The 16,639-nt window shown below is 35.1% G+C and overlaps 1 protein-coding gene across 1 annotated transcript; it reads right to left on the reverse strand.

Annotated features, from left to right (window-relative positions):
• Positions 1 to 235: 235 nt before the first annotated feature.
• On the reverse strand, positions 236 to 14,720 carry LOC113038988 (1-acyl-sn-glycerol-3-phosphate acyltransferase alpha-like). Its single transcript, XM_026196827.1, has 6 exons — positions 14,277 to 14,720; positions 7,655 to 7,788; positions 7,316 to 7,491; positions 5,965 to 6,060; positions 3,020 to 3,092; positions 236 to 2,542 (listed from the first exon to the last, which is right to left on the reverse strand). The coding sequence occupies exons 1-6, from the start codon at positions 14,453 to 14,455 to the stop codon at positions 2,385 to 2,387; spliced, it is 816 nt and encodes a 271-aa protein (XP_026052612.1). The 5' UTR covers positions 14,456 to 14,720; the 3' UTR covers positions 236 to 2,384.
• Positions 14,721 to 16,639: the final 1,919 nt, after the last annotated feature.

Below are 16,639 nucleotides of genomic sequence, written 5' to 3' on the forward strand. Positions count from 1 at the left end.
TTTGACACTATTTTAGCTCCATACTTTTAAGTGTGTACTAGAACATTTAAAAATGGATCACAAAATAAAGATTTGCTTGACTTATTATTATTATTTGAAAATAAATATTTTTATTTTCTGTTTTGGGTTTGACTGTAGTAATCAAAAGTCTAAGGTAAGACCTCATTTAGATTTAGTTATGTGTAAATTTATAAATTGGCAGACAGACGACAAACGTCAAGAACAACTTCTACCATTCCTACTGGAAAAACAAACAATTTTATTTACTATTTGTCCTAGATGTTCTTAACACAGGTCACATCCAGATTCTACCACAATCAATAGTTTTATATATAATCATCGTCTTGATTGTACAGATGACTTTACAGATTTTACAATGGGCTTTAGCTCATTTGTGTCGGGTCACCATACAAACACATTCAGCACACACAATGGACACACACTCTCTCATACACACATGTATACAAGGCTGCCCATGAAATGTCTGACAGGTTCGTCTAACGGATCTCATAATCAGAGCGTTTACAAGCTTCACCTGTTCTACATCCTTAATAGCTTTGGTGAAAATCACACACCATGTACACACGCTTTCGTGAACGCAGCACGGTTTTCAGTCAGCAGGGCAAAAATGTCATCAAAAACAAGGGGCTTATAAAATCTGTGAACTAATACACAACATAAAAGGGTTTATATTTGTACTAATTAATAACAATAACAGGGCCTAATTTGGACATTTAGCATAAACCAAACTGAACATTCGTTCAAAGCAAAATGTCTTTCAGCTCTAAACGAGCCGTTATAATGAAATACATACAATTCAGTCCTCTTAAATAATATTGTACATATTAAATTAAGGATCAGATGTTATACATTCTTAACAAACAATAAGAACTGAAACATCAAGCATTAAATAGAAGATTCAACAATGCAATGCGATTAGAAAGTAATAACAAATATATATCCTAAGCTGTCGATAGAGTCTGGTTTAATAAATAGGTGTTAAATAATTGGTCATTTTGAGATTAAATTGTGAATTTCATATTCACATTTTCAGATTTATATCTATTTATTTATTTTTAATATGGACTTTCTTGGTTAAACTGTAAAGTTGAGGATAAAGATTAATACCTGATCTATGAGCAGAAAAAAGCTCATGACAATCTGCGAACGCGGCTCATTTCTAGAGTGCAAATTAGCGCCATTTATGATCACGTTCGTTGACATCCACTTAAAAATATTACAAACCTCAGCATTTTACATTACAATAATTTCTTCGGATAATTTTTAGCAGCAGGTTTTGAAAGAAAAATCCAAGTTTTGCAAACAAATGTAAAATAGATTTTTGATCATCTCCTTCAAAATCTGACTATTAATAATAAATCTTAAACACACTTTAGTTAAATTGGCTGTTAGATAACGCCATAGTCTATATAATGTGTTAGATAATACTTTTTCGATTAGTTAATATAATAAAAATTCCCTTGTAAATGGTTTGTAGTTTAAACAAAAGGATTGAACAATGTTAGCTACATTTCTAGAAATGAAAATGTTATTTTGTAGCCTGAAAACTAACCAAAACAGGAAATGAGCAAAGCACCAAACTTAAGCCAACTGGAACGTATTTCTATCCTAAACGCTAACCAAACAATTCTGATCACAGATCAATAATCAATAGTGTTTTTCCACAATATTCTACCATTAAACGCAGCCAATGGCTGAGACACTTTGGACACATGGCACAGGAAGAAGCCCCACTTTGTAACGCTGACAACAGAGATTTTTGTTATGAACGAAACCTTTGAATGACAAAAGAGGAAACTCGATTAATAAGCAGTTTTCCGAATTCTTGGTTGTGACGACACATTTCCAAATGAATCTTTTAGGTCAATGAATCAATAAAGTTATTTAAAACAATAAAGGGGCGTGTCTAAAGAAAAACACTCTTGCATACAAAAAAAAAGACAGAGAAGTAAAACAAACACAGATGTAAGTCTTTGTAGATCAGTGATAGGAAGAGAAACATATAAAAAGGCATGCATGTTGAACACTCATCCACGATGTTCTCAGGGCGTCGCTCCAAGACTCAACCTGTCACCGACAAAAGCAGTCCGATCCAAACCAACATCAAAAATGAGTTGTCGCGTCAGGAAAAAAAATTACGCTGTTCCGCCGTTTAGCGCCCCCTAGAGTCCAACGGGAGATCAAAACTAGCCTAAGATAACATCTGCTGTACGCACTGTAGTCAAGGTGAATGAATGTGTGTCCCTGCTTCATGAGGACGTCAGAGAGGATACTAAAGCGCCTGGCTGTCATAGTTAGCATCACCACCGCGACGACGGCGTAGTCTCAAGCCATCCTTGTTGACGGAGCGAATGAAAGGGCGCTCAATGGGAGGATGGACCATTGCTCTGCACCGTTTTACCAGAGATCTCCAGGAAGGCCGAACGCATGATGCCAAAGGATTGCTCGGAGAGCGTCGTCACATCGTCTACCGTCAGTCCCTTCGTCTCAATCTTTGGAAGGATTTTCAGAGTGATGCTCCCTGTTTGAAACAGTGCAGAAAACGGCATTACAGCCATATTAGCCGACATTATCATTAACATGCTCTAGTTTGTATGGAAATCAAAAAGATAATTGTGACTTTTAATCTCACAATTCTGACTTTTTCCTCACAGATGTGAGTTTATTTCAGTGGTGTAAAAAGTATCTGAAAATCATACTCAAGTAAAAGTACAGATATCCTACCAGAACATTACTTTGGTAGAAGTTGAAGTCACCTTCTCCCCATAAAAGTCTGTGATATTTATTGAACTTAAAGAGTACTTTTAAAATCTTGAATGCACTTAAGTATTAAAAGTAAAAGTACAAGTAAATGCAAAATGGAAAAGAAGCAAATATAGAGGCATAGAGGTTTACAACAACACAAAGAAAGGTTAAGGACAGATTTTTATTTTTTGGTGAACTATTCACACAAAAGGCCTTTTGTTTCTCCATAACATTTGTTTGTAATGTGCATTACCTGATTTGAACTCTTTCTCTTTTCGTAGGTAGAAGTTATTGTAGGAAGAGAAGACTATGGGTATGATGGGAACCTAAGAGAGAGAGAGAGAGAGAGAGTGATAGAGTTAGAGATGGTTGGACAGTGTGCAGCGCAGCAGACAGTAAACCAGCAGGGATTAGAAACGCTCTCACACACAAAAATATGATCATACACAGACTGAACTATCCTCCCAGACTAATAATAGACCAAGAGAGTCATCGCTGGAAAGTGTATGTCAGTTTAACCATCATTAATACAAAAAGATGGTACTCAAAATTATGAAGGACTAGGAATGTCACAAAAAAATAAACAAACAAATAAAATAAGAATATAAATTAAAAATAATAATAATTTTAAAATTCTAAACAATTATAAAATAATGTAAACTGAAATAAATATAAAAAAATGGTTTATTTTTTATTGATTAATGGTTAAAGTCAGGTAAATATAACAATAGAATGACATCAATTTAAATGTTAAATTTAAATTAAACTTAAATTCATGTAATTAATAATTACATTAAATAATCAACTCAAAATGTATTTAAAAATTCTACATATCAAATAAATAAAAATCAACAAGCTAAAAATTAATTTTCAAAAATAAAGTTAAATAAAACAATAAAATAAATGTAAATATTAAACTGCATTTTAAAAGGCTAAAATATATAAATATATATATATATATATATATATAAGGAGCCCTATTTTAACGATCTAAACGCAAAGTATAAAGCGCACGGCACAGGTGCACTCAGGGTGTGTCCAAATCCACTTTTGCTATTTTAACGACGGAAAAAACGTTGGTGCGTCTGTGCACATGGTCTAAACGGGTTGTCCCTATTCTCTTAATGAATAATAGGTGTTATTTGGGCGTAACGTCTAATAAACCAATCAGAGTCTCATCTTCCATTCCATTTAAGAGCCAGTTGCACTCGTGAAATGACGGATTTGCTATTTACATGACGCAATTTGGCAAGCGCAAAGATAGAACGCGTCTCTGAGATGAAATGGAGCTGCTCGTGTGCGAGCAAATAGATAAATTTAAAAGCCTAATTCTGATACATGCGATGACTATCCACTATGACGTGTATGCTAATATATATCCCTGTGTTTAATAAGCAGCATGTACGCGCTTTAAATAACTAAGAGAAAACACTGTGCCAGACTTTAGACCAGGTTTGAGTTGGTCTATGGTGCAGTCTATTTTTACAGCTCCTTAAAATAGCAATGTGTCTTAACACACCTCTTTTTTAGACCAGAAAATTAGTGCAAATGCTAATAAATGCTAATAAAACGATGTGGGGCTGGACGGGAAAATGCAAACGGCACCAAATTGAAACTAGCAAACACACTTGCGCTGCGCCTTGCGTCGCATTGTGCCAGGTGTATTATAGGGCCCAATAAATCAACTACTAATTTGGAAATTCTAAATAAATATAAATTCACAAATTAATGTTGAAAATGTTATAATTAATGTTTAAATGTATGTAACAGAATGACATACTAATATTATTAAATTGAATTGTACAAACATTTTTATTTTACACTCTTTTATATAAATATTTTGCCAAGCTTATTGGCTGAAATTCCTACTTTATTTAAAGTCTAGACCATGTATAAAATTCCTATGGTGCATGTTATATCTGTACAATGCCCAAATGCAAAACACAGATATAAAAAGATAAGATAAGACACAGATTGTTCAAATATTTTACCTTAACTAATGAGAACCATCAGGCCTCCATTACTTTGGTCTAGATTAAGTGATGTCTGTCTGCCTTAACTAAGCGCTCATCTGGTTTTGATTATGTCGGCCTGCCATTTCTTATATCAGTATGCATCATCACACACAATTCATATTACTTTATTCTGAACTTAAAAAGCAGCTACACACAAACTTCAGCACAAATTCCTCATTCAGTCTCCTCGTATGAACTTGTAACAAATGATCTACATGCACGGTCATTACAGCAATCACCAAAACATTTTCTTGTGGCCATGGAAATGTAGATGTAGTGTTTTACTTTTAATTTAGAGAGATGTCTTATGTCAAAGCCTGTTTTAGCTTCAAGGCTTTGTTAGCGTTGAGCCTAATCAATATGCAGAGCATATTGAGCATATAAAGAGAGATATAATGTTCTCCTAAAAGCTGAAAAAATTTATATTTTAAATTTGCATTGGAAATGCAGTCCTTCGACTGAAGCAAAAATATTGATAATCTTACAAAACCACAAAGTGGTTTAGTCAGCTGTGATGTAAACTATTGTCTAACTAACTATTGAAAAAAGGAAAGCATTTTTATGACCTGCCCGAACATCCTGTTTCTAAAGAACATATGTCAAAACAACAAGAAAGACCACTTTCAAACCATTGTCAGGGCGTCTGTGAAGCATTAACTTCATGGGAATTAAACAAAACAATGTAAATATCATAAATTATTTGTTAAATGACACAAATGGCAGTCACCTGTTTTTTGGTATCTCATAACTAACTAGAAAGACGCTATCCCAATAAAACATTTGCAGATATATTTTAAAATAAAATACTTATTTTCAATGGTAATATTTAACTCTACAATGTAGTTAAATATAACAATAAAATAGTGTTGTCAAAGAAGCACTGAAGGAATGTTTCATGTAGCTTAAGAAATGAGTTTTTGTTGCTAAAACCACATGAAGCTGAACACTAAACAAGGAACGACAGCTCTCTCTGCTGGTGAAGACAAGACAACACCACACGAGCAAAGCCTGTCTCCATTACGACCTCTGACCTGTGACACGGCTTTCATGGGTTAATGAGGAACCTTTGAGCTCAAGCTTGTTCAGCTTGTGCCAGGTAAAGTACTAAAGCTATGTACGTTGCACTTACAGGTCAGGTTATGTCAGGTCAAGCATGAGTGAAGGAGTCTACAGTAACACTCACCTGTGCTTGAATGGCCAGATGAAATGCTCCCTTTTTAAAGGGCAAAAGCCCACCGTTCTGGTTTCGTGTGCCTTCTGGAAACACCCATAATCGGATCTAGAGAAAGTTCAATGCAATCACAAAATGAGATTGTTTACAGCACTTCTTCCTTACATCATCCCTATGATATCACAAGATTGATAGTATTATATCATGCATTATAGATCAAAAGATGGCATTTCCAGATCACAGTTTACTATGTAAATTCAGTATGACATCTCCACCAGTGTTCCAACGTTTAGCACTGGAAAATAATGTAAGCTAATAGAAAGCAACGGTCCATGTCTTTAGTGGTCTTCGTGTATTTTCCCATTCTTTTTCCCCTAGTTCTAAGCCATCAACCAAATAAACATCATATAGAAATTTAAAGCAAAATGTATGTCAAAAGAAGGAAAAATGGTCAGAAGGTCAAAGCAGATTTACTTTTTTTTATCACTGAGGTACTATAGTTTAACTTAAATTTCCTACTCTCATGGTCATTTTATTTAAAGTTTTTATAATTTTGGTGTTTTTGTTATTTGTATTAGTATACTTTATTCATTTTCACACACACACACACACACACACACACACAGACACACAGACACACACACACACAATATAAACATACATACATATAGTTTTTACTGAAGAATAATAACCCTGGATCAAGGAAAATTAACTACAATCACTGAAGCATTGCAAATAATCTATTAAAAACAGAAAACTAATGATAACTGTGCAAATGATTGCTAGCTACATGTTTAATTTTTAAAAAAATATAGTTTTTTCTGTTCACCAAGGCTGCATTTGTTTGATGAAGAATACAGTGAAAACAATAATATTGTGGAAATATTTTACAATTAATGCCTGATTTCTATTTAAATAAATATTAAAATGCAATTTATTCCTGTGATTTAAAACAGAATTCTTCATTTTTGTGCCAACCAGGAGAGTCTTCAAGGAAACTTTATTTGAAACCGAAATCTTTTGTAAAATCATAAATGTCTTTACTGTCACTTTTGATCAATTTAATGCATCCTAGCTTAATAAAAGCTTTAATTTCTTTAAAAATCTTCCTGACTGCAAACAGCAAATAGCTATATAATACTGTATGAGAACCTTGTCCTGATACGTATTCAATGATTTTCTCTTCAAGATTGCTGGGAAGTGTCATTTTTCACCTGGAACTTTAAGTTAACAAAAAAATGACACTTCATTAAGACCATCTAACATCAATTAATAACCTAAAAGCTAATGCGAAGTGTTCAAACTGAACGAACTGTCGGGTAAACTACCATTTGTCAGATGTGAGATCTTGGCAAAGACAGACCTTGTCGGCCAGCATGGTTTTAGCGGCGTCACTCATGACGTTCTTGGCGTCGCTGGTCTTTTGGCGGTTGATGAAGACGATTCCTCCCAGCCAGCAAATCATGCCCACCGTCCCGGCCCATATCAGCTCCTTCTTGGCGATCATGGTGCAGCGATCCGGCAGGATCTCCATCACGCCTGCAGATAGGAGGAGAGAATCAGCACAGAAAGACCATCGTGGGACATCTGGGTGTGCAGGTAGAAAGAAGTGAATTCAAGCAGGGTTTGATCCTGTGGTAATAATAATAATAGTACACTGAACACATTGTGTTGTGTCGATTGATCGAGTGTATTCGTTCACCTAGCACGTCGAGTGATGATTGGTGGTTGGAGATGATGACATAGGGTCCATCTGTCTGCAGATGTTCCCAACCGATGACCTGATAGCGCAGACCCAGGAAGTACTTCACATGGCGAACCATGAACCGGATGACCCTACAGGAAGTAAAGACGTTACAATCCAGAACATGACCAATAGCAATCATTCAAGTAATCCGTTTTCACAAATATTCCAGACCACTTTCAAAGCAAGACTTTCCCACTGTTTTATCAGCCACCACCAGCCATAAATCATACGTTGTAAAACTGTAACAGCCCATGAAATTTTAGGTACTGCTCATCATGTCTGCAATAGAAATAATTGTTGTTCAAATCTCTGGCTCCAAGACTAAGCAGACGTATACAGAAGCACTAACAAGACAGAACAACCACTAAACAGTGCTGCAGGAACGATGAAACGTAGAGCATTTAAAAAAAAAAAGAAAACTAATTCAAAACATTAATAAACACTATGATCATGTATAAGTGATATTGAAATAAAAGTATTGTAAAATCGAGATTATTTGATGTTTATCAAGGGATTTTGCGCGATAAACAAAGAGTTTCCAGATACAGTATCTGTGCGACCTTTGAACATGTAAGAGGCTCATATCAGTAATGTGAATATGTGGAGCAAACGCTGGCAAAAAACATCTGCGGTTAGATAACAGCGCAGCTGAGGAGACTCACAGATTCATTCAAACACTTCAGGATCCTGAAAGATTAAGAGATGGACGGATGACTGTGGGTTGCAATGAATTATGTTGAAATATTTAGTAGGTAACGGGGTGAATATTGCTAAACCATTAACCTCAAGTATGAGCAACAGGAAAAGTGATGCTCGACTTGGCAAGCACTAAACATTTAGTGCTAATTTGATTCGACTGAGCTCTGGTTTCTTCGAACAAGTCATCAATGCATTAAAACGCACGTTTGTTTTCTGTGTTTACACTGATAATAATTCCAGCAATGCTTTGGCATGAATCTTTGTCCCCATTACACATCAGCTCACTAGCGATTGTTGTGAAATTCCCCCGAGGTTCTGAATAGTAAACAACAGCTCACTGCACAGTGCCTTCACTTTTAGCAGTCACTGCATGTGCGTTTTGTAACAGAGTGAAACGTCTTTGAGTCAAGAGACTGAGCCTGTTCTGCAATAAATATGGACTGTGCTATTGTTACTATAAATCTAGATTATGTGAAATTGCTTAGAATTTATCCAAGCAATCTACCTTACCATTACACATAATTTATTTTTCTTTTTTTATTAATATTATTTATTTAATATAGTACCATTAAAATACCATGGTACATTTTGCAGTATACAACTGTACGAAGTAAATGTTTTTTTTAAGTTTTCTGTTATGTTCATCAAGGCTGCATTTATTTGATAAAAAATACGGTAAAAGCAGTAATATTGTGAAATATTATTACTAGTTCAAAAACTTGTTTTCTATTTGAGTACCTTTTAAATTGCAATTTATTCTTGTGATGCAAATCTGAATTACTTCAGTCTTCAGTGTCACATGATCCTTCAGAAATCATTCTAATAAGTTGATTTGCTGCTCAAGAAACATTTCTTCTTATTAGCAATGTTGAAACAGTTGGGCTTCTTCATATTTTTGCATTAAGGTATTTCTCAGGATTCTTTGAAAAACAGCATTTATTTGAAATCTTTCATAACATTATACATGTTTACTGTCACTTTTGATCAATATAATGCATTCCTTTCTGAATAGAAGTATTAAAGGGTTAAGACTTGATGTCATACTAAAAAATACTGGGCATGCAACAATCAATATAGTGTCATTTTTCTCACAATGTACAACAATTATTACGTTTTTTTTTACATTATTTTAAGGGTAGATTTAGGGTTGGGGTAGGTGTAGACGTTAATAACACACAATGTAATAGGCAGAAAATTTAATTTATTGTTAACTTCTAGTTTTTGCTGAAAACCTTCTAGCCACAACTCTATTAACTTTGACCTTACTGAACCCTAACTGTTGAGCACAACAGACGTGCAAATGCTACATTTATTGACGATGCATCATGCTTTAAATACAAAATTTACTCTGCTAGAAATGTTTATTAAAAAATAAAATAAAAATATTATATATATATATATATATATATATATATATATATATATAAAATTGTACATTAATTGCTTGGCCTTAAAGGTTTGAAAGTAGTTCAATATTAAAATCAGAAAAAAAAAAAAATGGTTCCATTGTTTTGTTTTGTTACTACACAAAATTAAAATAAACTCTGTTATCAGAAATGTCAAGCTGTTCTCTGACATGTTACCCTGGTACACCAGCAGAAAGAACAAAAGAGTTTAAAGGCTGCCAAGCTCGGCTGTTATCGTAGATCTTAAACTTCACGAGGAGTTTATCAACATCACAGACAGATCACGGTTTAGTTTCAAGGTTACAACAGTACTTGAGATGTTGATTCCAACGTCATTTAATTGCCATCATGTCATTTTAAACCTGTTTGTCTTTATTTCTATTGTGACACATAAATGGAGATGTTCCAAAATTAAATAATGTACAGACCAGGATTATTATATTAAACTCAAACATGGGTTAGATGGGTAAAAAGCAGAGCACAAATTCTGAGTATGGGTCACATATATATATACAGCCAAAGGGCCATTTCTCATTTTCATTTAGTTTAAATTGTACTATTGTTATTTTCCTTTTTACTAACATTATGTTTTACATAGCATTTATCAGCTAATGTTTTAATTACACCATTATTTTATTCCTGACCAGGAATCTGCAGAATCATTGTCCCTATTTAAAATAAATAAATAAAAAATAAATAAAACAATTTGATTGCAGCATTTAAAGCTGCAGTAAGTAACTTTTGCCGCTCTAGCGGTTAATAAACAGGACTGCTTGCGTCTTGCGGAAGAACATTGTAGCCGGAACTACTTCTCTCTGTTTATGTCTATGAAGAATCACAAAGGTACTGGGTTACTCCGCCGCGGTATCCCCGAATCAATCTAAAATAGTCCGAATATAAACATTTATTATAGGTGCACCCTAGTGATTCAGGACAGGCTAAAAACACGGTTTGTAAAATGGATTCATGGTGTACTCGCTTATTATATACATTTTTCTACATTTTGAACACAAACAAAGTTACGGCCTGCAGCTCTGATTGGTTGTTTTAAAGCTGCAGCTTTAAAAGCTCATTGGAGGGAAAATAACTGATGAATAACAAATACAATTTTTTGTTATGACATGACTTCAGAAGACACTGAAAAAAGAAACGTAATATTTATTTGAAAACATTTTTATTAAGTAGTAATTTCACAAATTATTATGAAAAGAATGGCTATTAACAAACTGAATTAAATGTGAAATTTTGAGGTATAATTCTCCAATAATCTGGGTTTAATTTACAATTTCACACATTTTTTATACTTTAGCTTTACGGTACTTTTGCATCCTTGAAAGCTCTAGTTCTCATTCATTGCAAGTCCATGAAAAAAAAAATTAAGCGATTTTGTGCTACAAGGAGAAAAGTCATTCAGATTTGCAACGACATGAGTGACATCCTTTTCATTTCTGGCTGAACTCTCTTGATCAAATCTGTCCTCAATCTCTATATGCCTTGTCATCTCTCTCTTTTAACCCAGTAAGTTCATCACCCTTGCTGCATCAGCTCACCGTTGTGGCTCAATACCTCTTTCCTATCACACTGATAAAGAGAGAGAGAAAAAGACAGAGAGAGATCCAGATAAACTTAGTGAAGAACAACACTGATGCAACAATACACCACCCATCGTCCCTCACATCATGTGGTGTGTTGTTGGTTAATATGTGTGTTATGTCACCATGTTAAAACGGACTCAATAGCCATGACCAAAACACTCAGTCTCAGTATTTGCACGCATGTCAACACACGACAGTTGAGCTACGGTAAGCATACACCGGCCCTGACACACGAGCTCATCCTGTCCCGGCGTAATTACCGGGTAACGTCGCACCCCCACGTTCAAACACTGTCCTGAACAGATTCACCTGCTAGCCATGAGTCACTAAACGGGTATAAAACAGATTTATCCAACCATAGTATACATTAAATTCCATTCTGCTCAATGGTTTTTTGGCTCCCATCAAATATGTTTGGTTGACAAATGTCAGTGCATCAGCTATTCATATTGATTTTACACAATAGTTTTGCTGTATTTGTGAGGGACAAACTTTTAAATGCTTCATAAAAGGACTAAATGTACAGGTTCATTCATTCTAGCTAAAGCTTACATAATATAATTCAGATTTCTTCCTCAGTTTGTAATGAAAATGTTGACAATAATCCTTAAAGGTGCAGTCACGTTTAAAAAAGTTTGACATATATTCGCAAACAAAATCCAGTTATTTCAACTGGAATACAAGCAATTTGGAATTTCGCATGACAACATACCATTAGTTTCTGTTCACATTAGTGAACAACGTGGCAACAAGAGTTTTTGTGCTTTTTTCGTGATCACACCTTAAGGTGCCCCTATTATTGGTAATGAAAGGTTCATATTTGGGTTTTGGGTGTGCCCAACAACAGGTTGACATGCATGCAAGGTCAAAAACACTTTCATTGTCTTATAATATATATTTTTTACTAATATTTTTCAAACCTCTGACACTAATCTGCGGTGACTGCTCTGATTGGTCTCATTTTCATTTCGTCATGACTGTAATGCCTGATAAAGCAGCGTTTGTGAGCACAGTACGGGCCGTTTCATAGTCAACGCATCTGTATGCATACGCGTCGCCGAGGCTACGCATCGTTACGCTTCGGCCGACATTATGCGTCGGTGCGTAGCCAAATGTGTCGTCCAAGTTTTTGATACGCGACGCGCCGATTCACGCAATACTATGCGTTGTCGGTGGGGCGACGTTGCAAGTATTGTACATTAATTCAAGTATATTGTGTTTACAGAAGAAGAAGGTTTGAATACAATGGCGGGCGAAAAGGAAAAATTATGCGAACTTATACGTATTCATCCACATTTATACGATAGTTCATTAGCAACAGAATACACTCCTCTTCAGTTGCCATTGTGATCTGAATATCACATGACCCGACTCTACTAATATCACCTGACTCTACTACCCCCTGTTGCGTGAGCGGTGTATTGCATACACGCATCAACCGTGACACTTGCGTTCACTGTTTAGACTATGACAGGGAGCGCGTCGCTCGCATTGCTTGCTCGCGTTTCTCGCATTGACTATGTAACGGCCCTACTTCTTTGCGTACGGGGAAAAGCTATTTTACCGCTCCAAAAGAGCCACCTAGTGGCAACGAATCAATTAGCTTTTTTGTTTTTATTCAACCAACCCGAAAAGACTAACAAGTGGGCGGGCAATATGTTAATGAAACGGCTTGGGATTCGTTTGAAAAACGACTGGTTTCAATGATACAGAGTCGACTCATTTTTTTGAGACATTAACTTTATACATTTAACACTTAGTAGGAGATTTTAATTTACTTAGAGCTGTGTTACAAACGGCATGAAAAGTATTTTTTAATCCATAATTGGGGCACTTTAACTCTAAAACTATAGGAAAAAACATTGAAATAATTTTTACATTATTTTTTTTTAACACAACGACACGAGAGAAAAAAAATCACATCACGATTACTCAATATATGGACAGTCCTAGTTTCTTTCAATCAATGGATGTTGACTTTAACAGTGAGGAACGTTCTAAACTAGAACGTCCGTTGCCATGACAGCGACATTCTAGTGTTAAGGAAGGTTTCAAAGTGATTTTCGGCGCGAACATTGATTTTAAACTGATGACATGGAATCCGCAGTTCCATCGATCAACTGTCCAATGTGTGGATTGCGTGTGACTGTTAGTTTTAATCTGGCACCATCGACCAGCATGAACTCTGCGCCAGCGGAGCCATGAGACCAATCCATCACGACCTCATTAATACAGACTAGAAAGTCTTGGCTCGGGCAAACTACAGCATGCGTAACTAGCAACCCACCTCCGTTTAACTAACATCTTCCCAGCATTTCATCAGGAAACAAACACACGCTTTAGTCGCCATTTCTGGCTTGCACGAGACGCTAAAGCAGCTAGCACGCACCTTAAACACTCACGAGAGGCAAAATGCACGCGCACTAACCACATATTTACATCTCCTTATGCTGTTAAACCACACAGACCTTTATTTATTCATGCATCACCCTGATATTACATTAAATATACTATACAGAGGCCTGCACGTGTTCTCGCGTGAACTGTAACGTTACTTAGCGAGCTGGCTAAAGATTCACCACCGTGATCCGAACATCTGTCCGGGGTAAAAAGATGCAGTGCATTCCGTTACAAATGCATTCTTTTTTCAGTCAATAAACGCATATGTGCTTGCACAAAAGAGCATTTTACAGAGTTTAAATTAGGACTGACTGTATATAGAAATCGGTTTCCAGCCATTTAATTTATGTTTTGACATGTTTCAAAGCCACATTTGTTACTGTAACACTCTATAACCACATCAAATGACAGACCACTGTCTTAAATGCACGAGTGCGGAAACGTAACATTATGTGGCTTGCGTTGTAGACAACTCACCTCATGTTCTCAATGTCCCTGCCGCCGCTTTTCAGAATACAAATCGGTATGGCGATAACGGCCAGCAACATCATGTATGCCACATAGAAGCACTTTTTGAAATAGAAAACGAATGTGCTGCTTGTCCATAAAAGGAGCGGGAGCACAAGCACCGCAGCCAGCATCCACACGGCATCCATGCCCGCGACCAGCGCCTCTTTCCCGGCCGTCGAGAAATGATAGAAGGCCAGCGGTGCAAGTGGAGAGAGAAGGATGAACTCAGAACCGAGTCTACATCAGACACCGCGTCCAAGTCGCACACTTGAGCAACTTTACCGTTCTCCCTGTTTGTCGTTTACGTAACACCGGGTGAATGAGGTGAATGTCTATGGCAACAAGAACCGGAGGTTATGGAGAGAGCCAGGCGCGGTTGTGTGTATGTGTAACTGGCGTTGTTCGATTCGCGAATTGTTCTTCTGAACCGGTTCTTTGAGATTACTCTGTCTGAGCGTTGGTGAATGACTCACAACTAGAAATTTCCACCAAACTACAATTACTTAGCTAAGCGTTGTATAATCAAACATAACATTAATACATTAAATAGATTTATCAAGACATTTATAATTATGTATATTGCAGTTGTTTTTGTAACATTACTGTAACATTCTTAATTATTTCCTATCACTGTTTGTGTATGTTTTATCAATTGTATATGCAAAAAAAAAAAAAAAAAAAAAAAAAAAAAAAAAAAAAAAATCGAAAATACCACTAATAAAAATACTTTCAGAACACACTGTTAGCGAAAATCTTGTTATTTTGGCTATTAAGTTATTATTTATTGTTAATATATATATTTTTTTTTTTTCTGTTAGTGTTTGCGTGTAGAATATATTTATGCTTTGGCAGTTTGCTAAACAATAAATAAAATACATTAAAAAAAATACACAATACAAATAATATGTCTTATTTTATAATTGCCATAAAACGTTTGTTACAAAATATGTTTAAAAAATATGAATAATGCTAATACTAATGCTTTTTTGTAGTTAAATGATTCAGTTATTGTTGTGTCAACCAGCAGAATTAAAACTATATGCTACACTGTTAGTGGGAAAAACTGTAATCTTCTAAACAATCTTAACTACTACAATAACTTGGGTGATGGTTTGGTCGAACCAGTGAACCGCTTTTAGTTCACTGAAACGAACCATTCGAACGAACCGATTCGCTTCACCGAATCGGACTCCCCACGCTCTATTTTATGCACAAAAGCTCCAGCTGTAAGTTTGAATCACTCACATGTGTGTGTTTCCGGGCACTGGTTGCTTGTGTTTCCCTGTCATGTGCGTTTGGCGCAGAAAGTGTTACCTGAAGCTACTTTATTAGAAAGACGTGTGCCAACATTTGGAGTGTGTAAGAAATGCCTGGAAAATTCTGGAACAGTAACGTGTGCAGTTTCTTATGAAAATTTTCAGCGCTGTTAACAGGACCATCCAGTTACAGGGACAAGTAATGAGCACTGATCCCACCGACCTAAAGTATTTACATCTGATTTGATTATGTAAATATATATTGGAAAAGACAGATGTCTCTGTGTAAACTTTATGTCCTATCTGTTTTTGTATTTGACATGCTGTTTAAATTAACAGGATTATAGTTTCATAAAAAAATGCAGTCCTTTAATAATCCTTATTTCTGCACTGTAAAGAAATCATCAGTAAAAATTACAGCACAATATAAGGAATTTTCATTGTGTTTTACCTGTATTTTGAATTTTGTGCATCGTTGGATTCACTGTGTTTTGAGTTAAAGGAAATAACCACAAAATTACTGGACAATTTCCTGGCAGAAAATTACTCATTCATTCATTCTTTCATTCACTTACTTTATTTACTGTGTGTGTGCCTTCATTAAAAACAAGTTGTTCCATAGGCACAGCACACATACTTTATTTTACTGTTTGTAGATTAATGCAATGTGCTATATTCAGAGTTATTATTCCATAAAACCTTTTTTTTACTTGAAATAAAATGTTAACTGAAATAAAATATAAAAATAATTTCATATAAAGACATTTTTATTATTTTCATTTGATTTATATAGTTATTATTTATTGTTTAGAAAGAAAAAGAAAATGCAATATATATATATATATATATATATATATATATATATATATATATATATATATATATATATATATATATATATATATATATATTTAAATTATACTTAAATAACTTCTATATTGCAAGAGAAGTTTCCCTAAAATGTAGTTTATTAGAATGCTTGTAGTAAAAATCATGATGCCAAGTGTTGAGAAGTGGGTAAGCAGATTAAGGATTGTAGGAGGTGCAGTTAACAAGATTAAACGGCTGATCGGT

This window comes from Carassius auratus, chromosome 21, assembly GCF_003368295.1.
Source record: "Carassius auratus strain Wakin chromosome 21, ASM336829v1, whole genome shotgun sequence".
NCBI lineage: Eukaryota > Metazoa > Chordata > Actinopteri > Cypriniformes > Cyprinidae > Carassius > Carassius auratus.